The following is a 25,759-nucleotide window of genomic DNA, read 5'->3' as shown; positions in this document are numbered from 1 at the left end:
TCAACTGATCGACTGCGCGCAGTAGTGAGTATTCTGTTCATTCTGAATGCTGGATTTACCTTAACTGTGCAGTGTTTTGCTAATACAGGCAATTTCAGTAACATTGGAATCTTCTTGTAACAGTTGGTCAGATTGGTTGCTCTCGGGCTGAAGCTGTTTTTGTGTGACATTCCCAGCACACTGCATGTTTCAGACTGATTTATGCACACAATTGAGAGGGAAATCAGAAATGCGATGAGCTAGTGCTAGACGCTTCATGTTGACTATACGGGGAAAGGTTGTGCAGTATATGTGTGTGTCCTGTCTTCTCCCACAGCCACTGGTGGTTGTTGTGGATCAGACGCTGGCCTGAGCCGTTTAGACCGGAAGTGGCCCCCCTCCACTGCTCCCCGCTGCACGCTTATGTAAACGTAGAGCGGAGAGAGAGAGAGAGAGCTATTTTTAACTCGCTGGTTCACTCACTCGCAGCAGAAGTAGACTGTATCAGAGAGAGAGGCGATCCGCAAGTATCGCAAATAATGCATCTGCCTTTTAAAGAAAAAGAAATGAGCTTGAAGTGATAATGGTGGACACTTTGGAGGATTTGCAGGGCAACTCCCAGCCTGCGAAGAGGGACGGAGGAGAATGACGGTGCTTTTTCAAGCGCGCACACGCACATACACGCGTTCGACAAGAACCGTGCGTCGTCAATTGCTAATCCTGTTATGAGCTCATTTTTCTGTCTGAGTGTTATCAAGGCTCTTCCTGTCACATGGCCAGGTGTCCATATTGTACGTGTGCGTGTGTATTCGCTTTCATTCATCTGGGTTTCTTTGTACGTCGGAGCTGCAGCGGTATTGTGGGCTCAATAATGCTGTCATAGATGCCGAGACGAACACTAAAATGAGTACGCAACAACGCATCTCTATTTGTTTTTGTTCATCCTGCATGTTTTTTTTTCCCTCTCCTGACTAGTTCTTCCTACATCTGCTGGTAGCGTCACTGCAGTACCAGAAAATGGCTGAGATCTAAAAAAAAAAAGCAATGACAATAGTTTGATCAGGGTTATACTGTTTCCATTGGAAATTGAAGATTATTAAAGATTACACTGATGAAATCAAAGCAAATCTTCTGTATTTGTTGTAAATCTTAGAAGAGAAAGCATTTGTTTGGGGCTGCGGTGTTTTTATGGCAAGCATGTGTAATTATAAAGCAATATGTTCTGTTGTTTTGTGAGACGAGTTATTTTCATAAACTAAATAAACATTGAGTGTTTACATGAACACCAATAATCTGATTCTAATGTGATTAAGACAATACACTGATTAAGAGTAGGCCTGTCACGATATCTATTTTTCTTTGTACGATATAGTGCACCAAAATATAAGTTCATAAATGATATTATTTTTATTTTATGCCACTCACTTTATAATGCCAGAATGACAATATAATAGCATCATAATGCAAGTATACTCTGTCAAAGAACACAGTAGCCCCTTTCACACATACAGGTCTGTGTGTGTGAACAGGCCCTTTTTGAAAATACCGGTAAATTCAGTCCGGCTATTTTCCAGAAAGAGAAGTTGTAACATTACCGGTAATTTGCCGGAATGCTGTGCTGTGTGAACGCAGAAGGAAGATCGCCGGAAGAAGCGCGTTCATATCTAAAACGTGCTGACGTAAGACGTCTACTTTAGTCAGTCAGAACATTCACGTCCACTCAGTTTTTGAGAATGAAAGCCTGTGAATTTATTTCCAGACACATTTAGCTGCTAGATGTTAGTCAGTAGGGTTGGGCGATGTTGACCAATTTGGCATCGTACAATGTCTAATGTGAAACATCGCAATGGACGATGCCTTCGTTGTCATAGGCAGGGGTGGTTGTTAAATATCAATTAATTCATAATGATTTAGTTAATTGTAGCCTACCGTTTTCTCTACCTGACCCACATGGTCTTTGCTTTACTCATGACAAACCATAAATAAATAGAGTTGCAAACAAATGACCACCTGTCAATCACTTTTTTTCCGCGGGACTCTGGCATGAATAGGCACAGTGATGTGTCGTTCTAATGGCTTTTCCCACAGCTGGTGGAGGAGATGAGAGTTCGGTTGGAGTTCACTGTAGTGCATACATTTTCATTGTTTTCACTGCAAAACCCTCACCGCGTGCGCGGCTTTAGGAGACATTTGTGCAGAATGCATCTTTGCACCTAAAAACGCCAAATGCAGCACTCAGGAACAGATGAACAGTTGTTATGTGAACTTGCTGAAGAAAAAATGGCCGCAATGCTTGCCCTGCCTTTGTGGTCTTCTTATTGGCCCACTGGTCTAACTGAGCGCGAATGATTGGTTAATATCAGCCGTCAATCACTCAGTCAATTCCTTCTGCCTTCAGACGACAGGAGCTACAACCGCAAAAATGTGAAGCGCTGAAGATCAGAGAATGAAAATAACACTGACAGGTGACTAGTGGAATTTCGATGAATTGCAGTTTCAGTTACTTCTGTATTTGCTTCACAAGGGAGAGCGGGAGATTGCCGCTTGAATTAAACAAAACTCAAATTACAACTTGTGGAGTATGCCGATTTCATCGTCGCATTATTGGAGTACAGACATGTAAACACCTCAATCAAACTATTACCTGCATGTAGGATTTTCACCGCATTTTGCAGCAGGATAGTCTGTACACACACGGCTGTTTGACACAATTCTCTGCACCTATCGAGTCAGTGAAGAACCTCAGACACCTGCATTGCAAAATGCGTTTTTTCCCCCATACGGCGTGCGGTATAACATTCCATTAAAACAACACTCTTCCAGCAGTTCACACTCTCATTCAATATCTTGTTTGTTATGGGGGTAGGGCTGTGTGACTAATCGAAATCTAATCGCAATGTAATCGCAAGAGGCTGCAATATGAAACATATTATTTAACTTTCTCACCCGGAGCAAATGCGTGTCTGCCGTCTGTGTGACAGGCTTGGGGTGCTTTCACAACTAGACTTTTGTTTCAGAACTTGTCTCGTTTGCCCAGTTAGCGCAGTTCGTTTGGCATATGTGAATCCAGTAATCGCACTCGGATCCGCGCCACAACAATCGGTCTGATATCGCCTGAGTGAGGTGGTCTCGGCTCGGTTTAAACAAACTCTAAAGCGGATCAATTGTGTTGAAAAAGCCATATGATCCGAGCTTTGCTATATCACAGTGTTTTATGGATATGTAATAGGCATACGACTATATGAAGAGAGAATTATGAGTAGGGCGGGAGGTCAGTCTAGACATCCCAAGTATCCCGAAGTTCCCTTAGTCTCCTGCAAATGCACAGAGACTCCCGCATGCTCGCAAACGAGTGATAATTTCCTGGAAATCGTGCGACTCCCTCCTGGTCTTCAAATATGTCGCGCACCCTCCTCACGCCAGCATCCCTCTTCGCTCTTCAGACATGTCGCGTGCACCCTGTGACAGCTGAGCGGGACTGCAAAATAAACCGTGAAATTCCAAACAATGTGAGGAGAGTTTACTCACATGACTTTCTTTTTAGCTATTTTGGTCCATTTAGATCCTTTGCCGTGTGAAAGCGAACCGCACCAAGAGCAAAAGAGCAACAATTTAACAATTTTAATCCCTGCTTCGGAGCAACTGAATCGATTCACAGGTGTGAAAGCACCCTTACTAGCCAATTGAGTGTGCACACTTTTGTTCTGCCCCATCAGAATTACACAACTAAACTATGCAGAAGATCAACAATAAAAAACAAACAAACAGGAAAGTCCGAACGAGTGGGATAATGGCATCTGCCGCTTCAGAAGCATTAATAGACTAAGTAATACCTAAGAAAAACAGCATGTCGGTAATATGGGATTCTCTTGATTTTAAAGTCACAGACACGAAACAAAACCCAGGTCATTTGTAACAGCTGTCGTAGAATTGTTGCCACAACAAGAGCAAATACGACAACCAGCACCTTAAAAAAGCACCACAGGTAGCTATATAAGAAGTCTTGCTAAAAAGTCAATGAAAAGTATTGCCACTGACACTCAATCTAATAGCAAGCAACAGCAAAATACAATTTCAGAGTTGTTTGCTAATATAAGTTGAAATATTTTCAGTTCCACTCGCTTCATTTTAGCAGTAAGAAAGTGCGATACAGATTATTGAGCTGAAGCTTGACTACAAAATGAAATCGCAAATCAAATCGAAATTCGCAATATCTGTCAGAAAAAGTGCAATTAGATATTTTCCCTGAATCGCACAGCCCTAACAGGGGGCATGCATCAAATGTTCCTGAATGAAAGTGAAAGTGCCAAACTGCAGTTAAAGTCGACAAATTAAAAGCGAAACACCAGAAATGGCATGAAAATCCAGAGGAAATGTGGATATCGCGGTGATGCAATGATGTTAATTGAATTATGTGCTATAACATGTAAAACTGGATCATGAAAGGAAAAAGTAACTCATGTAAACACCTTAATCATAGTATTGTCTTAGTCGGATTAAGGCAAATAATTTGATTACTGTTGTTCATGTAAACGTAGTCGGTGTATTTCTTTTTTTTTTTTTTTTGCGGAAATCCACTATGGAAAAAAAGAAGAAATGCTTCTTTGATGTTATCTGTGAGCTCTCTATATTTCCATAAAACAGAGAAATGCTGTGTTCCTCCCTTTTTGCAAATGCAAATCAAGTGCATGATTTTAAAAAATTCCTGACAAAGGTCTCATGACTGAAACGTTGCTATCTCAGTAAATATTGGATTTCTCGCACAATACAGCAGTATGCAGTTTTTTTTTTTCTCTTATGCATTATGTCCTCTGTCCAACGCACCTGCCTGCTACCATTCAGGTGTGCAAAAGATGTTTGACTAGAGACAAAAGACATTTTTCTTTACCATACAGTTAATAGACAAATGTGTAAAACACTGGCAGTATTTTCTTCTGTATTTTTGTAAACCAGTGAAATACTAGTTCACATTCTCCTGACAGTTATGCTTTAGGACTTTCACAAAAAATTAAACCAATAGTAAATAATTGTATGAATGAAAAAGTTTGGAAATTGTAAATAATAATACAATTAAAAAGTGATCATAAACATAGCATCTGCAGGGTCTTAAAAAGTCTTAAATTGACTGAAATATTGCTGTCCATGTAAAGCTACCCAATCGGGCCAACACCCATTCAATCACTCTATCTCTATAAAAGTTTTGACATGTTTACTTATTAACTCTATTTACCAACTCTATATTTCTTTTTGTAAACACAGGGTTTAATGATCTTTCTTATAATAACACTTGTTTTTAATGTTTTTTTTTATGTTTTAACTGGCCATTAGAATAAAATCCTTAGCATTTAGCCGTAAGTCTGAAATTACATTCATAATGGTCTTAAAAAGGTCTTAAATTTGACTTGATGAAACCTGTAAAAACCCTTATTAAAGTGTTAGCTAGGCATGTCATGACCATGAATTTTATGATTGTGTTGATGATAATTAATAATATATAATGGTATTCAAAATAAACTGTTCTGATGAATGATCTGGCCTGTTTGACATTGTATGCCTAACTTATTTTTCTGTAATTTATTTTCTTGTAAACATTAAATAGTCACCGGTATGTTTTTTTTATTTTCTGTAATACTGTAAAAATATTTCAAAAGTGGATGCAAATTTAGCAAAATACTGTGAAGCTTAAATTTTAACAAATATTTTTGTCTTTGTCCACTTCAAATTCACAATGAAGCCTACCAAAACTAAACTTTTTACTTTTTTTTAGGCATTGTTAAATAATCCTATACTTTTTTCTGCAGCACCTTAAATATATTTTAAAAGTAGATTTTAACTGTAAATTAACATTTATTTATTCAGCAGAAATATTTATTTATCTTATAATAATGTAATCTTATAGTTATGTAATAATATTTTGGATTTTTTTAGAGGTAGCAGTAAAACCATTTAGCAATCGTTGCACACTATTTCTTAATTGCCAATTGTTTGTTTGCTAAAATTTCCCTAATTTCAGTGTCAAAATGTGACTAAAATTGAAACTGCACCAATATCGCAGTTATCTCAAATAATTGTGATTGTATGAAATACCCACAATCAGACAAAATAATCTACAAGCTCCCAGTAGTTTCATAAATCAGAGAAGCTTTGTGTTCTAGTTTTTGTTTACATTTCGTAAGCGTAAATCCAGTGGATTGAGATTAGGGCTGTGCAATTAATCAAAATCGAATCACAATTTAAAGCGTTGGGATTAGTTAATTGCAAGAGGCTGCAATATAAAGTAGATATTATTTATTATATAATTTCCCCTGACGCAAGCAAATTAGTGTGTGACAATCTTACTAGCCAATTGAGTAAACACACTTTCGTTCTGCACAATCAGAATTGCACAACCAAACTACACCCACAATAAGAAAAAATAAAGAAAACAAACAGAAAAGCGATGGCAAGTGGGATTTTGGCGCCTGCTGCTTCAGAAGCTTTATTAGCCCCCCAGGTAAATAATATTTGACTAGATATTTTTCAATAATTTCTTCTATACAGCTTAAAGTAACATTTAAAGGCTTAATTAGGTTAATTAGGTTAACCACGCAGGTTAGGGTAATTATGTAAGTTATTGTATAATGGTGGGTTGTTCTGTAGACTATTGAAAAAAATGTAGCTTAAAGGGGCTAATAATTTTGACCTTAAAGTGTTGTTTAAAAAATTAATAACTACTTTTATTCTAGAGGAAATAAAACAAATAAGACTTTTTCCAGAAGAAAAAAATATAATCAGACATACTGTGAAAATTTCTTTGCCCTGTTAAACATCATTTGGGAAATATAACAAAAATAAATAAAATCGAAGGGGGGCTAATAATTCTGACTTTAACTGTATATACATGTAACCTCTTGTTAAAAAGTATTTCCGTCATTCTGAGTTCATAATAGTCCAAAATGCGATGATAATAGTTAAACATGGCAGTTTGTTCATGGTTTAGGTTGCTGAGAGAATCATTTGCTGCTTTTTTTCCCGGCTTCTCCTTTGTTTTTTTGCTCCTCACTTTCGTGTTTATCTATTTCTGAAAGGATCCGATGTCAAAAGCTCTTCAATAATCACGCGCACGTTATAATCATCAGCTCAAAGCTTGTTATTTCAAATATAGATGCCAGAAAATGAATCCGAGCTTTAGAAGGCCTTGTAAACAACTACAGTGCACAGGGTAGATTCTGCTCTTCTTCTTTGCTTTGTTGCTGTTCATCAAGACGACGACAAGATTTGTTATGTATATATTTTTATAATGTAATGTCTCGGATGTATATTTAAAAATGGCGCTTCCTTTGTTTTCATTCTTCTGCTTGTGCACGAGCAGGTGACGTATCTCTGTAAACCAATAGCGTTCAGTTGCATGCCTGGCTCTGCCTTTTGGTACACTTTTGTTGTGCTAGGTACTCAAAAATTGGTTTGGTACTAGGGATGGGCACCGAAACTCGCTACATTATAAAAGGCCGAAGTATCTAAGCTCTGACGTTAACGGTTCTGCTATCGGTACTGTAGAAATATTGCTAAATAAACATTACCCACAGTTGCTTAATTTAACTGACCAACCTTTTCTAATTTGCCATATTTGATCTTCGTCTGCACGGTAGGCAAAATCACATGAGAAATGCTTGTATTTCCGGCAAGCATGTCAAGAATAAAAGCCTTCACAGTTCTCGGCTGTTCGCGCGCGCTCAGTGGAGGTTCGCGCTAAGTGCACACACATAACTCGCAACTCAGACATGCTCACACACACAGCTTGTAAGCTTGCGGAGTGGCAGAGAGAACCAAACTGGTTGTATTTCCTGAATGAACAACAACAATGCCCGTTGCAACAAACGCAAAAAGTTGTTTTCTTGTATAAGCGAAGTTATAGCATCTTTTAAAAGTGCTTTAACTGCAATGAAAAGTAAAGAAAAGTTTTTGACTGCCTAGGTAACGTTACATCATCCACATTGTTATGCCAGCAGTCAATCACCTAAATTAGTATAACATTAATAGTTGAATAAACACACACATTCAGTTACAAGGAAAACAGTCTTTTTTCTGCAGTAGCCTAAATAAATCTCAAACATTAAAAATGCTTTTACATCAGCTGTATTTACAAGTATAGCCTATTAATAGCCTAATAATAAACTATTATTAAGAAATTAGATTAAAAAACTGCTTGTTTTTACATTGCAAGATGCTCCAAAACTGTATTAAAAACACAGTAAATACCCAAAACACTGTTAACTCATTTATGTGAATGCGTTAATGAAAGATCATGAACATGATCTCGTTTAACTGCATTTTGCAGGGTATTTTCAACTGCAGGGAGCACAATAAACCAAGGAAGATCCTGACTTCTGCCAGAAAAGGCAAACATGTCGAGTCATTTTTTCTTCAAACCATTGTACATTCTTTTACACGAAAATAAATATTTATTTGTTGTACAATTATTGGTTTACTTTTATGTTACATTTATAGACATAATAATAAAACTGAGTGTTGTTAATTCTGTTCAATTTGTTTTGTTTTGTTTTTTATAAAAAAAAAATAAAATGAAAAACTCTACAAAAAGTACAGATAAGACAACCGTTAAATTACCAAACCTATAAGTGGTATCGATAAAAGTAGTAATACCATTAAAACCTAAACGATACCCATCCGTATATTGTACGGTTCACTTTTAGGTACCTTTTGACAGTGGAAATGCACATAAAAGCGTACCATACCGTACCGTACCACTTAGTGGAAATATATGCAAAGAAATGTTTAACTATGTCTCCGTGTTTCAGAGAAAGCAAAAGATTTACCATTTATTTCTATGAGCTTTCTATTTTCCAGAAATGTTGCATTCTCACCTGCATGTTTCACAGGAAAATATTATATTTCATGAAGGTTGTTTATTTTAAAAGAGAGCATAAACAAAGCTATTTTCCACAAGCTTTCTGTATGTTTGCAAAGCAGATAAACGTTGCATTCAGGAGGATTGTCCGCAGTTCCTCAACATAAGCCCAGTGCATGGAGAGAAAAACACAATTCTAAACCACCCGCCATGTTTCTTTCGGTCTTTCTCTCTTTTCTTCCTCTATCCCTCTTTTGCGAAACCAGACCTGTTTTTTTTCTCTCTTTTTTTTGCTTTCTGACTGGCCCTTCTCCACCTTTCCCTCCTCCCGTCCTTTCCCTCGCTCCACTCCCTGTGTCTTTCTTTTTCGCTTCACTCTTTCTGTCTGTCTCTCCCTCTCTCTGGCCTCTCTCCAGTCACACAAGATTTGGAGCTGATAGTCTATTTATAGCGCCTGTGGTTCTGTCGCTATGACAACCGAGCTGGAGGCCAGGGCGCCAGGGAGCTATTTTTGGAGCGCCGCTGTAATGTCAGACACAGCCTTCTCTCTTTTCTTTCTCTTCCACCGCTCCCTCTCTCCTGCTTTTTTTGCTGCTCTCTTACTCTGCTGTTGCAAACTTACAGAAGTGTGTGTGTGTGTGTGTGTGTGTGTGTGTGTGTGTGTGTGTGTGTAAGGCAGAGAAAATGCAGTGGAGGCTATCGATTAATTCACCGTTGTCACCGATATTAGCATATTTCCTGAGATAAGTATAGCTAGCTGTTTTTGTGGGCTGCGTTTCATATAATGCTGAACTCTGAAACCAACTAACATACGAATTATATATTATTTAAATGTTTTTAAATGAGATTCAACAATAAAAGAATTAAACTAATGTGATGTATTTATTTTAACCGTGAAACATTTGGTGTTGAATGCCACTGTTGTTTCAGAAAGGCTTGTTGGGCTCTGTACCATATCGTGCCACGCACACACACACACACACACACACACACACACCATTCGCTGTTCGAGTCTAAACAGTGTTTGTCGTATTGGCCCCCGGAAGCTGCCTAATCCACACTCTTAATACTCTGCTGTTAACTAGATGAGCTGTAACATTAACCAGATTAGTAAGCGATGAGGATATTATCAGCTTTTCCATGCTAATACACCATCAGCACAACAGCTCACTCTACTCTCTATCAAGAGATTTTTCTCTTTGCGTATTTTTCCTAGCTTTCATTTTACATAAACTCTTAATAATGATAATAATAAGAATAAAACATTCTTCAAAATGAGGTTATCTCCTTTTCACTTTGGTTAACATGAAAACATTTGCTCTTAACATATTAGTACGTAGGGCTACACAATGAGTAGGCCCACCCAGAATCTGCGCACGCAGATTTTTAGCCCCTCATTAATTTTGTTTATTTACTTGAGTAAATGTGTGTAAATCTATATTTATTCACTTTTTTAATTAATTTCAGTAATATGAAAATGTGCATCTGATTTATGTACAATGCAGTTTGTACAGTAATATTTTCTGTCTTTTACTAGATATATTATATGACAAGCTTGCTTTATTTACCAAATGTAGTGAATCTAATTGGATTTGCGTTTTAAACATTAAATAAAAGTTAAAAAGATATTATTTTTTTGTTTCATATGTTAAGGTTTTAATTATGATGCTGCCAAAATAATTCAGCAGAAATCCACGAGACTTTTACCAAAATTCTCTGCAGAAAATGCAAATAACGTCCGCAGATTCCGTCTGGCCGTAACGATGAGAATCACGTTTTTTTTGTTTTGCTTAAAATCAAGATCAAGATTTTCTCATGATTCTGTAGATGTAAAATAAAAGTTCATATCAGTAGGCTATTATTATTGTTATTACTCAAACATAAGATAAAACTACAATACATATTATATTGTGTGTGTGTGTGTGTGTGTGTATATATATATATATATATATATATATATATATACATATATGTGTGTGTGTGTGTGTGTGTGTGTGTGTGTGTGTGTGTGTGTGTATATATATATATATATATATATATATATGTGTGTGTGTGTATGTGTGTGTGTGTGTGTATATATATATATATATATGTGTGTGTGTGTGTGTGTGTGTGTGTGTGTGTGTGTGTGTGTGTGTATATATGTATATATATGTATATATATGTATATATATATATATATATATATATATATATATATATATATATATATATATATATATATATATATATTAATAATATTAGGCTTCTGTGTTGGTTAAAATGCTAACTTTTGTATAGACTTTAAATGGTGGACTTTAAATTTGTCCTGGTCATTACCGCACAGTAAAGTGATTATCAGAATACAACTATTCATAATTCTAAAGTTGAATTAATGTTCATTGACAGCATTATTACACCATTTTTTTCACTGGTAATATCAGACATTTGTCATTATCAGATTCCCTCTTGCAATATATTCAACATCTAGGCTAGAGTAGTTGTACAGACACCGTATAACATTTATTTTCATGCACAGCACTTTGTGCTCACTATAAAAGAAAAAAAAAAAATCAAATACTTAAAGCAATATGATCATTTAAATGTGTGTGTTTAAGAGACGTAGTGTTAACAAAACTATGTATTTTGAAGTATTATATTATTTATTATTTTCTTAACTGTTTTTGCTTTTTAGTACTCTGCTGTAGTTTTTTTTTTTACCAACAAGTACATGTTTATAATTATTCTGCTTTATATATAAAACTTGAAAATGTTTGTTTGGATTTTTTTTGTGAAGGAATTACTTCATCCTAACATGTACATGCAGTAAAGATTGTGAAATGCATAATTATAAACCATTAGACTGGATTATAAATATCAGTAAAGCTGGATTGTTTTGCATAGTGTTTGTCAGCTCTGTGACACTTAACACAACAGTGCACCAAAAATATAATATTTAAGACTAGGGCTGCACAATATTGGAAAAATCTGATATTGCGGTATTTTATTTTTCTGTGATATGTATACAGTTTCACAAGATGATTTGGATAGCTCTATTTGACAGTTTTCAAGGAAGTCAAATCGTACTCGTGTACAAAAAAAATTAGCTTGACAAGCCTGGTTTAAGCTGGACATAGCTGGTTTTGGCTGGGCTCCCAGCCTGGCTAGGCTGGTCAAGCTGGTTTTAACTGGTCATCTCCCAGCCTGACCAGCTAAGACCAGGCTGGAAATGGCCAAAACCCCTCTAAAACCAGCCTGGTCGACCAGCTAAAACCAGCCAACCAGCCTAGGCTTGTTTAAGCTGTTTTTTTCAGTATGGAGTATAACACAAATGTAAATTATTATACCATGTACTTGGTATATCATTACAATTAACAGTTTACTTGCTTTAATTGTGAGCGAGCTGCATACTTTTTTATGTAATAAATAAAGGGAGCTGAACAGAAATTCTGTGTGGGCCAAGTCATATGACTCATGTGATGCGTTTTGTGTGTGTGTGTGTGTGTGTGTGTGTGTGGCCAGACCATCCATTTACTGCTTAAAGTGTTTTAACTTTTTTTTTTTTATTGAAGTTACTGCCTAATGGTATCTGCACTGTTTGTTAAAAGCATATGCAATGATACATATGCACTAACGTCTACTTTCACAGCTCGTGCTATACACTGAATTGCTGCAACTGTTGGCAGCCGTCGGCACGCAACTAGAATTTCCCGAACTTCCTGCCGTGCGGCCGTTTCGATTGTAGAATTCCGCTTGAGCTGAGGCTGGATTTGGAATGCAGGCCTAAATATACTCGGCTGCAGCTATAGCTGTCTCTTCTGCTTGGCATTACGACAGCAGAGGCTGTATGTGTGCTCAACTTGTACCCAGAGGGGCATGAGTTGTATTATGTCTGACCAGCGGGCTGAGCTATTGTTGGAATTGTGCTATTAATAGGAAGAAAGGCAATAATTGAGATATGGTGTTAGACAACGGCTGCGGTCACAACACAACTGTCTGTTCTAGCCTCCCTCATTTGCCTGCCTGTCTGCGTTTTATCCTGTCTGTCTTTCATTATTTGCTGCTTTTTATTTCTGTTCATGCCTGATCTTCCATGTGACGTGCCACACTTTCATTTGTAGGGCCTGCTGTGTGTGTTGCATTCATGTGTGCGTACACACACACACACACAAACTAGTGCAGTCCGTGTGTGGGACCTACAGCCTTGCTGTCACATTTCAACCCTGCATGTCACATTCCTGTTGGACTTGGATGGGGGGATGCACATGCGCGTCCGGCCTGCAGATTTTTCTCGCTTTCTCTCTGATTCCCTCATGCTTTGATTTGAGGCGTTCGTCTTTCACAGCCAATTATGAGGAATTTTAATGATTCTAATTAAGTTCCTTAATGATTCATTTAGTACTTTTGCAAAAGCAGATTAAGTTAATGAGTCATTAGTTATAAATAAAAACATTATCATTTACATTATCTATCTATCTATCTATCTATCTATCTATCTATCTATCTATCTATCTATCTATCTATCTGTCTGTCTGTCTGTCTGTCTGTCTGTCTGTCTGTCTGTCTGTCTGTCTGTCTGTCTGTCTGTCTGTCTGTCTGTCTGTCTGTCTGTCTTTCCATCCATTGTTCTATCTATCTGTCTGTCTATTTGTCTGTCTGTCTATCTATCTGTCTGTCTATTTGTCTGTCTGTCTATCTCTCTATATTTATCTATCTATCTATCTGTCTGTCTGTCTGTCTGTCTGTCTATTTGTCTGTCTATCTGTCTATCTGTCTATCTATCTATCTATCTGTCTGTCTGTCTGTCTGTCTGTCTGTCTGTCTGTCTGTCTGTCTGTCTGTCTGTCTATCTGTTTGTCTGTCTGTCTATCTGTCTGTCTATCTTCTGTCTTTCCATCCATTGTTCTTTTTATCCATCTATCTGTCTGTCTGTCTGTCTGTCTGTCTATTTATTTGTCTATCTATCTATTTGTCTGTCTGTCTATCTATCTATCTATCTATCTATCTATCTATCTATCTATCTATCTATCTATCTATCTATCTATCTATCTATCTATCTATTGGTCTGTCTGTCTGTCTGTCTGTCTGTCTGTCTGTCTGTGTGTCTATTTATTTGTCTATCTATCTATTTGTCTATCTATTTGTCTATCTATCTATCTATCTATCTATCTATCTATCTATCTATCTATCTATCTATCTATCCATCTGTCCGTCTGTCCGTCTGTCTGTCCGTCCGTCCGTCCGTCCGTCCATCCATCCATCCATCTATCGGTCTGTCTGTCTGTCTGTGTGTCTATTTATTTGTCTATCTATCTATTTGTCTATCTATCTATCTATCTATCTATCTATCTATCTATCTATCTATCTATCTATCTATCTATCTATCTATCTATCTATCTATCTATCTATCTATCTATCTATCTATCTATCTATCTATCTATCTATCTTTCAGAGCTGCAAGATTCTGGCTAAAATGAGAATCGCGATGTTTTTTTTTGTTGAAATCACGATTTTCTCACGATTCTGTAGATGTAAAATAAAGGTTAATATTATTGTTTTTTTTCTCAAACGTATGGTAAAAAAATAATATAATGTGTAAGTCTACTGGTTTCTATAAATAGTTCTATTCTACTTATAATAATTATGATGTTAAATTTAGTTTGAGATATAGGCCTATGCTTGCAATCATTGACAACATTATTAGACCATTTAATTCACTGGTAAAATCAACATTATATAGGCTAGAGTAGTTATACTGACACTGTAAACATTTATTTTCATGCACAACTGTGTTCACTATGAAAGAAAAAACATCAAATGCTCGTCACAGTCATATCTCTAAAATGCGATGATTATTAAATGATGTGCTCGCTTTCAGTTTCATTTCCACTGTGTCAGTTTCAAGTGCTGTTCATACTTCACGCGCGGCACCCAAATGATCCCTCTGTGCCACAAACTCAATATTATTTATAACTTTATTACCCGTTACTCACAGCAGGTTCTGTTCACTAAAGGAGGCGCGCGCACGTCTATCATTCAGTAGGGCGCGCGCCCGCACTACAGCTCACAGTCAGTAACTCAGTGTGATTTCCCAGCCGCGAATACATCATTATATGAAGACAAAAATGACATTTTTAGGTGAATTATACCTTATAAATACAGTATGTGACTCTTTCAACATCATTTGGAGGTGTCCATGTCGCAGAGCAATGTATATGAAAGAATGAAAAGATTCGTGCAGCCGCCTTTGCTTCTCTTTGCTGAACTTGAAAATATGATTGGCAGAATCGTAGAAATGCTGGATTAAGATCGTCTGGGGGTCGAATTTATCTATCTATCTAACCTGTATGTACTTTATTATTATTATTTATATCATTTAGTAGGGCTGGGCGATTAATCAAAGTATTGGAAATCGACATTCACAACCTAAATTCAATCTAAGTTTTCCATAACGATTTGTTTAATTACCTTAGCTACATGTCACGTGACCCCACACTGTTAAAGGCTGATTTCTACTTCTGCGGCCACTTTGCAGCCACATCTGATTTCTGGTCAAGTACGACCAGGGCTTAATTTGTGCCAGAACACACCGGATCTCCGGATTCAGCCTCGGGTAGCATGCCGTTTCCGTTACCCCAATCTGTTCTGAGACTTCAAAATTCACAAATTAAGCGCTGGGTACAATGATGGACCCATTTTTGAGAGCATTTTTCTAGCATTTTTTCGCATGTTTTTCATTACAGTAAAATATTTGTTTACCGAAGATGCAAGAGGTATTTTATTTAGAAGAGACACTGCTTATTTTCTACTTTTACTATGAAAAACATTGAAAATAACTTATTTATACATGTGTTCAACGTTGATGTTCAATAAATAATCCTAAATTAACATATTATATTACTATATTTTAAAGTAACGCACCCTCCCTTCAGAAATCTCTCACTTGTAATATGTAAGCGTATTTACTGTACAAAACTTGTCAGTGATCAATGAAAATTCAATAAATAAATAAAATAATCGTTCATTAATCGTAACTGAGTTGAAATGTTGAGATTTTGAATTTAGGCCAAATCACCCAGCCCTGTTATTTCTTATTTAAACAAATCAATCTCTTGATATTAATCAGTTCTCATTTTGATGAGCTGATACTGATTGTTAAATCTCTTAATCTATCCTGTTTTCATTTATTGTGTGGAAATACCTTAATGAAGCATTATATGTAGCATGCCTTTCATCTTTATTCATCCAATAAAGCATTGCAATAAGCTTTATTATATTGGAATAATAATAATAATTAGAAAAACATTTTGTTGCTATTTAATGTGCTGTGACTGATTGCTGTAGCTGACGGTGCAGGGGTGTGGGAAGATGTTTTGGGTTGGGGGTGCTTCATACAAACAAATAGAAACTGTAACATGATTTAAATGGATAGTTCACCTAAAACTGAAAATCGACTTCATTTACTTGCCCTTAACAGATTTTCATTTACCCACAGCTGTTGTAACAACGTCTTCTGTAGTTTTGTTCTTGCCATTAAACATAGTCTTTAACGCCCTGTGCACAAATGATTTACAGTAGATGTGTGAGATGTAGATTTAAAAAATAAATAAATACTAATAACCTGACTGTGCAGGTACAGCATGCAGATTTAACAATATATACAATTTACAGTTATTTAAGGTTAATGTAGTCATTTAATTTTGTCTTGCAACAAACTGTGATAGCGCACACCTCAAAATGTATCATTTGTTATGGCTAAATCAGTGTTTCATAAATGGAAAGATGTAAATGAGCTGCTTTTGCACAACATCCTACAATGTTGCATTTACTGATCATAAACTTGTGCAGTTAATTGGCTGTTGTATAACTCTAGAAAGGAATATTTTGCTGAATATGTTTCAGATTATAGTTTCTTAACCTGCTTCAATATTTAAATAAATCCATTATGAAAACAAGTTTTGACATTCACTCTTTAAATGTTTATAACATGAGTAAAAGTGCAATTATATCATTAAGATAATAATACATAATCATTTAATATAAGCATTTATTATATAATTCATTTCTTTTTTTATTTCTTTTTTTTTATAATAACATTTTATCAGTACAAAAAATATACATGCCTGGGGGTAAGCATGAATCAAATACAAATATACAAAATGTACGTATGTAATAATTAAATACATTGTAGAGTTCACAATGTTTTAAAGTGTGTAGGGCTTTCTTATTTAGAGAGTCTCTGATACTACTAATGTATAAGCATAATTCAGTCATCAACACCTTAAAATTCGGTTTCTTATTGGTATACTTACATTTATGAATGTAAAATTTTGTTAGCCAAATAATTAAAATAATTAAATAAAAACAAAAAGGGATGGTCCAGAATTTATTTCTAAGGCTTGAATGCGTTTATGGGGTGCAATGCAATGTGTGCTCATGTTTCATTTGTAGAAAATCACGTTGTTATTTTTTTTATACATATCCTACTTCGATTATATACAGCTACTCAGCTAACATGAAAACGAACTCTGAAGACCCATACTCAAGAGGCTCTGATTGGTCAGCTAACATAATATGCTGTGATTCGCAGATCAGCTCAACATTACAAGCATCACTGTTATAACATTACAGCGCCTCTGGCCACGCCCCTTACCTGCGCGGGGTGTAATCTGCGTAATCTGAAGGGTTAATGACATCACTAACCTGGATGTATTTTCTGTAGTCTACAAACTTCGCTGTTCGCTGTAGGCTTTGTTAAGCTAACTCTGTAAAAGCCAATGTTTCACTTTGGATTGAACTTTGAGCGTCTTACATTCAGAGATGTTTTTTATGTTCACACAGCTACGTTACACATCAACTAAAGTTTAAAATGTGATATTATAGTGGACCACCCCTTAAAACGTTTATTTATAGATTACTTTAATATAGTACAGCACCCAGCATATTTCACTATACAGTTTGCAGCATTTTTTTTATTTTTGCATAAAAAATGTTGTGAAGGAGTTCGGGTTGGGCCGATAGACAATGCCATCGTCCATCGATGATGGCCGATAGACAACACGATCCTCCGCCCCGCCCCCCTCACAAACCTGCTCGCGAAAAACACACAATCAGGCCCCTTTTACACTAATACGTCTTCGTGTTAAAATGGCATTTTAGAACAAAAATTATCCACACAGTTTTAGCTAGCATTTCTGAACAACCTTCCATCCGCTGAAAACACACATCCCGTGACCACACACACACACAGACACAGCCACACACATTATAATGCGATTATCTGAGCTCCAGAGAGCAGTGCACGTTGGACAGTTTATCAAGGATGTACCGCTGGATCGCGTCTCACTAAAGCAGTTAAACATGATATTTAATTAATCTTGTCTATCTAACGACTCTTCTGTCTTTTGAATCTTTCAAAAACACTGCTTCAATCTTTCGCTTTCACACTTGCACTTAGTAATTCTAGTGAAAACGTCAGATACTGTTGGTTGGTTGCTGTTGGTCTTGCACCTTTTTTACCGACCAAGTTTGTCGACACCATTAAACGACACAGATCACTCTACCTTTTCACGCCAGAGTCGTGCGGAAAAAGTGATTGACAGGTGGTTATTTGTGTGTAACTTTATTTATTTATGATTTGTTTATGGGCAAAACAGACACCATGCAGGTCATGTTGTTGAAACGGTAGGCTACAAATAATTAATTCATTAATTATTAATTCACCTCCGCCAATGACGACGATGCCATTGTCCATCGCGATGTTTCATATTAGACATCGTACGATGCCAAATTGGTCGACATCGCCCAACCCTAGTAGGACTAAGTGAACAAGTTTGAAACTGTGAAATGTCTTAATATTCAATTCTACAAATGTTACATTTTTTATTTATTTATTTTTTTTAAGAGCATCATCTAGTCAAGAATATCGTATAGAAGCAAGATGGTAATACTATATATTATATCTGTCAACTTTAAAGTCTGTGTGAACTGGAAGTTGCTGAGACTAATTTCAGTATGTTGATGCACTTCCAACTGAAATTGAATACTGAGTAGGGGGCGGGGCTTTCTTGCGCATCATTGCCTTGTAGCAAACTAACAGTAAGAAGGGGGTGGATAATAACATTGCGGCTTAAGCCGTCGAACTGACATCATCACAGAAGTATCACCACTCCAAAGAAGCAAATGGTCTCAAGTTTGATTGTAAATTTCCGAAATTTACCTTTTAATTCAGTGGATTAACTTGCAAGAATTCATTATTCACCACAATAGTAATAGTGAGTACATTTACATCAGGGGTGTCAAAACTCGGTCCTGGAGTCCCGGTGTCCTGCAGAGTTTAGCTCCAACTTGCTTCAACACACGTGCCAGGAAGTTTTTAATATCTAGTAAGAGCTTGATTCGCTGGTTCAGGTGTGTTTGATTAGGGTTGGAGCCTCTAGGACCGAGTTTGGACACCCCTGATTTACATGGACACCATTACTCTGATTTTAATACAATTAAGACAATACTCTAGTCAGATTAAGGTAATCTAAAAATAGCTGTTTACTTGGTGGACTCCTAATTAAAGTCATAATCATATAAGTAATAATCAACAACAATAATATTTAAGACATTTAGTGGCATTATTGAACTGCAGTTCAGACATGTAAGCACCTTAAACTATTATCGTTTTGTAGTACTACTCGCTACATTTTGCGACAGGATGCACACACAGCAGTTGTCAGGTGTTTGATGACGAACAAATGAGAATGGCTTTAAGCAAAAGAGCTCATATTTAGTGCAAAAAAGATGACTATGCTCTTATTCAGTACCTCCGAGTTTGTCACTGAGGCATGAATGAAACGTGAATGAATTGGCCCAAGTTGCCTGTTGCTTGAATTTGTATCTGCTTTTGTTTGTTTGCACATATAGTGTAAAATTAATTGCAGTTAAACGAAAATGGAAAAGCTGAAAATCACAGATGATTATTTTTTCATGTTCGGTGCCATGACCAACATGAATTGTTGCGTGAAACGCTGGAGAAAACTAGCATCAAATGGTGACGTAATGACGTTAATCAAACTATGTACAGTGGTCCCTCAGTCTCGCAGATTTTTTAGTGCACTTTGACATGTTTTTTTTCTACAGCGCATTGTGTTCTGCGTCCTGATTGGCTGTAGACTATTGTCAATCAATCTCTTCCGTTCCATGTCTCCTGCACAGTACAGAATGCGTTCAGTTTACAAATTCACATGAATCTCCGATTGCTAGCAGTGTGCCTCTGAAGTGCTGGACTTGTATGTTTGCAAGTTTTCTCCCCAACAAACCTCACAATGCTGACCAAACATTCTGCACGTCAAAGGCACCCACAGTAGCACCCAAAAGGCAAAGTAAGCTGCTAACAATCGCACAAAACGTTGGACTTCTGGACATGCTAAAGGAAGGTAGAAGTAACGTGAGTGTTTAAAAGAGAAAAGTGTGAAAATGTTATTGCCTATCTGGGAAAAGAGTGTAGTGAAGGGTTTCACAGCCTTAAAACATCTATAATTATTGTAAAAAATAAAGCCGACTACTTCACGGACTTCACCTATTGCGGGCTATTTTTAGATCGTAACTCCTGCTATTAACAAATATTCTCAAGTAACACCTTAATCATATTTTATTATTCAGATTAAGGTAAATAATTAGATTACCGATGTCCATGTAACTGTAGCCAGCGTGTGCTAGGAAAATAAATATGGCCTCATTTGAATAATATGCAAGCCTCTGTGATGTTTCTTAAAAAAAAATCAGGAGCCAATTCTGAATGAGAAGCGTTTTGCTTGGGCATTGATTGCCATCATCTATGCTTTTTTGCTTGATTATTTCCGATGTGTGTCTCTAAGATCTCCATGCGCGAAGAACCAAGAGGCGAGTTTGAGGCGTACCACCATCTTGCAGCCGTTTCGTCAGATAGCAGCTCGACTAAGACAGCGTTTCTTGATTCCCCCTCCCTCCCTCTGTTTTGCCCTCTCTTCCCCTCTGTTTCCTCCCACTAGAGCCGATCCATTGACTAGAGCAGCGTCTGACTGAGAGCTCTCTGATCACTATGACTCAGAACCCTGCCTGCTTTGATCTGCAACACAAACATGCGCCACCTGCTGGCTGATGCCGCAGCTGCAGATTGTGTCAGCTGCCATTTGAAAAATTTGTGTGTGAAACTTTCGCTGAGGCTTGTTGGCATTGTGTAAATGCAGGATTTAGCTTTATTAAAGAGTGTGCTGGGTTTTTCAAGCTTTTCGGATTCAAATGAAAGGTTGGATGAGCTTATCACACTATGGACACCAACACAACAGTATAGGATTGTTTGTATATATGTAGAAGTCATGTTGTGGTGCTTTTTATTTGTGCTTGCTTTCCAGATGTAAGTTGCTTGTTCGGAAATGGCTGAACTTTGGGTTGTAGATATTATTATTCCTTCTCCTAAATCATTTAAATTAAATATATTTGTATTATTGCGTGTTTCAAAACAATTCAAGTTTATTTGTACAGCACTTTTTACAATTATTGTTTCAAAGCAGCTTTACAAAAGGTGCACATTATTGCATTACAGTCAAATTAAATTAAAGCTACAGTCAATTAGGCAGGTTTAAGATTCTGACAGTATGATAACCTTGGATAAAAAATATCACGGTTTTGCGGTATTGTGATAACTGCTCTAAAATATATCCTTTTTAAAATGTCTGCGTAAAAAAACAAAAGCTTTTTTAATTTTGAACACAATATATTTTATTTTTGAGACATTTAAAATATTTTGGAACAGTAGCTAAATGAATTACTGACGTCTGCTGTCTTTATTAGTAACAAAAACTCAGATTTCTTTACTATTTAAAACGGCATCTTTGGATATCTTTTCACCTGGAGATACTGTTGTACTAAAAAACTACAAAAAACAACGTAAATTTAAAAAAAATGTGCACATACCTTAGGAATGGTATAGCAGAACATTTTTGGCAGATTTAAAACCTTGACTTTTTCAAACCGTGGTATACCTTGAAAACGGTTATCGTCCCATGCCTAAATCAAATATAAGTTGTTACAAGCATGGTTAGCCTGCAGTTTTATAGCATATAGGAAGGGCCAGATGGAATCTGCGGACGTTTTTTGCTATTTCTGCTGAGAATTTTGGTAAATCTGCAGATTTCTGTGGAATTATTTTGGAAGTGTCATAACTAAAACCTTAATATGTTAAAATTAAAAAAATAATATATTTGGTAACACTTTACTATAAGGTTCATTAGTTAATGCATTTACTAACATGAACTTATCATAACCAACACACGTGCAGCATTTATTAATCATAATTGAACATTTACTAATGCATTATTAACATCCAAGTCCATGCTTGTTAACATTAGTTAATGCACCGTGAGTTAACTTGAACTAACAATGAACTACTGTATTTTCATAAACCAACGTTAACAGACATGAACATATACAGTAGTAAATGTATTGTTCATTGTTTGTTCATGTTAGTAAATGCATTAATTAACATTAACTAATGAACCTTATTGTAAAGTGTGACCATATATTTTTAACTTTTATTTAATGTTTAAAATGCAAATCGAATTAGATTCACTTTATTTGGTAAACAAAGGAAGTGTCGTATAAATCTCTACTAAAAGACAGAAAATATTACTGTACAAACTGTAAATCAGATGCACATTTTCACATTAGTCAATAATATTACTGTAAATAATTTCAAAAACTAAATAAATATAGATTTACACACATTTACTGAAGTAAATAAACAGAATTAATGATTGGCGCGCACAGATTCCGTGTGGACCTACATATACAGTTGAAGTCAGAATTATTAGCCCCCCTGACTTATTAGCGCCCCTGTTTATTTTTTTCCCCAATTTCTGTTTAATGAGGGGAAGATTGTTTGAGCACATTTCTAAGCATAATAGTTTTAGAAACCTATTTCTAATAACTGATTTATTTTATCTTTGCCATGATGACAGTAATTAATATTTTAATTGATATTTTTCAAGACACTTCTGTACAGCTTAAAGTGACATTTAAAGGCTTAACTAGGTTAATAAAGTGAACTAGGCAGGTTAGGGTGATTAGGCAAGTTATTGTATAGCGATGGTTTGTTCTGTAGACTATCGGGAAAAAAAATAGCTTAAAGGGGCTAATCATTTTGTCCCAAAATTGTTTTTAAAAAAATTAAAAACTGCTTTTATTCTAGCCAAAATAAAACAAATAAGACTTTCTCCAGAAGAAAAAATATTATCAGACATACTGTGAAAATTTCCTTGCTCTGTTAAACATCATTTGGGAAATATTAACAAAGGAAAAAAAATCAAAAGGGGGCTAATAATTCTGACATGAACTGTAGGTGTACATGTTTAATGATGTCTATTAAGTGTTTATTTCTAGTTTCACAAACAACATATCAGTCTTACTTTATTGATTCTGAGGTAGAGATGATTAAATATTGGGAAGTTACTAATATAATTTTCTCTCTTTTCAGTTTCCTGGACAGGATTGACACTGTGAAACAAAGTGACTATACTCCCACTGATCAGGTTTGTAAAGATTCAGCAAAAATTCCCCCATGCTGGAATTCGAACATGATAGTATTTAGTCTTATATCTTTGGTCTAATGATATTATAGTGTCTGATGTCATTTATTGTGTTTGTGACTCCTACCTTTGTCGTCTTCCTCTTCAGGACTTGCTCAGATGCAGAGTTCTGACTTCAGGGATCTTTGAGACAAGATTCCAAGTGGATAAAGTTAATTTTCAGTGAGTTTAACCAGGAGGCTTTTCACAGATTATTAAAACTTCACAGAACTATAAAACAAAATGCAATAGGACAGTAACACAGACATAAGCACAGTCGACAGCTTGTTGTTGGTAAAGTCTAGATCGGATACGCGGCCGGTCGGAAGTGCGATTATGGACATCAATTATAGATCATTTTTTATGACACTGTATAATAATAATTAATATTTTACAGTACTGTGACGGTTGGGTTTAGGGTTGGGGTGAGTGCTAATAAAATACAATAAATGGGAAATGTAATAAATATTATAAATAATTCTGGCTCACTTCCGGCTGCAACCATATCCTGTCTAGCAACAAGCCATCTTATTCTCCTTTTTAAGTTGCACATCAGTAATAAGTGCTTGATGTAAACATGTTTGTGGCCTGACTAATGCATTGTGTTATTTTGTCCAGTATGTTCGATGTTGGCGGACAGAGAGATGAACGCAGGAAATGGATCCAGTGTTTCAATGGTATATGTTGTGCATGTTTTATTTTGCGTTACAAGTAGTTTTTATTTGTTTTTTTATTACTTTATTGCTCCATAAATATGTTAGGGAAGATTAAATGCATTTAGTTACGTTTAGTTTTTATTCCTTTTTATTACGTTAATCCATCTAGATGAAATCTGATATCAAAGGGAAGATTAAGTGCAGTTTTGTTCCATTTTGTTTTTTATTACTTCATCGATATGGTTTTAAATGCTGATATCATAGGGAAGATTAAATTAGATGACTGGTGATTAAATGTAATGACTAGTGCTGTAGATGTTTAGTAAAATAGTTACACTAATAGAAGTAAATTAGTAACACATCTAATATACTAAGATCTATCTATCTAATCCATCCGTCCATCCATCCATCCGGCAATCTATCTATCTATCTATCTATCTATCTATCTATCTATCTATCTATCTATCTATCTATCTGTCTATCTATCTGTCTGTCTGTCTGTCTGTCTGTCTGTCTGTCTGTCTGTCTGTCTGTCTGTCTGTCTGTCTGTCTATCTATCTAATCTGTCTAATCTGTCTGTCTGTAAATGTATCTATTTATCTATCTATTTTAGTTCTCTTTCCATCCATTCCATCCATCCATCCATCCATCCATCCATCCATCCATCTACCTGTCTGTCTTTATCCATCTATCTATCTATCTATCTATCTATCTATCTATCTATCTATCTATCTATCTATCTATCCATCCATCCATCCATCCATCCATCCATCCATCCATCCATCCATCCATCCATCCATCCATCCATCCATCCATCCATCCATCCATCCATCCATCCATCCATCCATCCATCCATCCATCCATCCATCCATCCATCCATCCATCCATCCATCCATCCACAGTGCTTAGCATATACAAGTGCACCCCTCACAAATCTTTTTTTTTCTTCATATTTTTAATTGGAAGTTCTGCAATATTATATTTGTGTATATAAATTAGATTTGTCAGTACTGAAGCCAAATCTGGAGCTTATCTATTAAGTAACTTACGATAACGGTCCAAAAACTAGCACACCCAATCGTATATGTTATAGAAAAATGTTAAATACAGATTTAAAAAAAGAGAAAAAATCAAGAGAAGCAAAATAATTGAAAAATTTTGTAGGTTGTAACTTTATTTCTTGAATTTAACTGTATTTTTTTCTATTTCTAAATGGGTTTAGTGACTAAAATATTATTTTAATAAATATATCCGTTTAATAAATCTGTTTTGTTCAATTGTACCAAAATAAATTGCCTATATTCACTGAGATTAAAATGTTAACTTTCAAATGGGGTATACTTAATTATGCTGAGCACTGTATCTATGTTCACAGAATCAGCACAAATGTTATTAACCTGGCTAATACATTTTCTTATTAATTAGTATTAATTTATTGCAATCAAGAAATAATTATAGAATAGATTGTTTGCATGCTAGTTCAAAGTGAATGCTGAAAAAAAAACTTGTTTTCTTTGTTACAGACGTGACAGCCATCATTTTCGTGGTAGCCAGCAGCAGTTATAACATGGTGCTCAGAGAGGACAATCAGACCAACAGACTCCAGGAGGCACTTAACCTGTTCAAGAACATCTGGAATAACAGGTACCTTTTTAAACACGCTCACACACGTAGAGAACTAGAAGGCTTGATGAAGGTGTTCTTAA

General features: G+C 35.9%; 1 protein-coding gene and 1 long non-coding RNA gene across 7 annotated transcripts in view; one reads left to right on the top strand and one right to left on the bottom strand.

Moving 5' to 3' along the window:
- Positions 1-25,759, bottom strand: part of LOC147843665 (uncharacterized) — a 628,067-nt gene that overhangs the window by 189,476 nt on the left and 412,832 nt on the right. The gene's annotated exons all lie outside the window — the stretch shown is intronic.
- gnas (GNAS complex locus) overlaps positions 1-25,759 on the top strand; it is a 55,361-nt gene that overhangs the window by 24,991 nt on the left and 4,611 nt on the right. For 4 of the 6 annotated variants that reach the window (XR_015492792.1, XR_015492793.1, NM_001442090.1 and 1 more), the window contains 5 exon segments: positions 1-24; positions 23,307-23,361; positions 23,507-23,580; positions 24,016-24,074; positions 25,577-25,697. The exon segment at positions 1-24 is cut by the window's left edge and continues 74 nt beyond it. Coding sequence is in view for 2 of the 6 variants with exons in the window: in NM_001442090.1 (NP_001429019.1) it covers positions 1-24; positions 23,307-23,361; positions 23,507-23,580; positions 24,016-24,074; positions 25,577-25,697 (333 nt within the window). In the remaining 4 variants the exon portion in view is untranslated. 6 annotated transcript variants of the gene reach the window in all.

Source organism: Danio rerio, chromosome 6, assembly GCF_052040795.2.
Source record: "Danio rerio strain M-AB ecotype USA chromosome 6, GRCz13ab, whole genome shotgun sequence".
Taxonomy (NCBI): Eukaryota; Metazoa; Chordata; class Actinopteri; order Cypriniformes; family Danionidae; genus Danio; species Danio rerio.
Note: the sequence above shows the minus strand (reverse complement) of the source record. Positions and strands in the feature narration are given on the sequence as shown.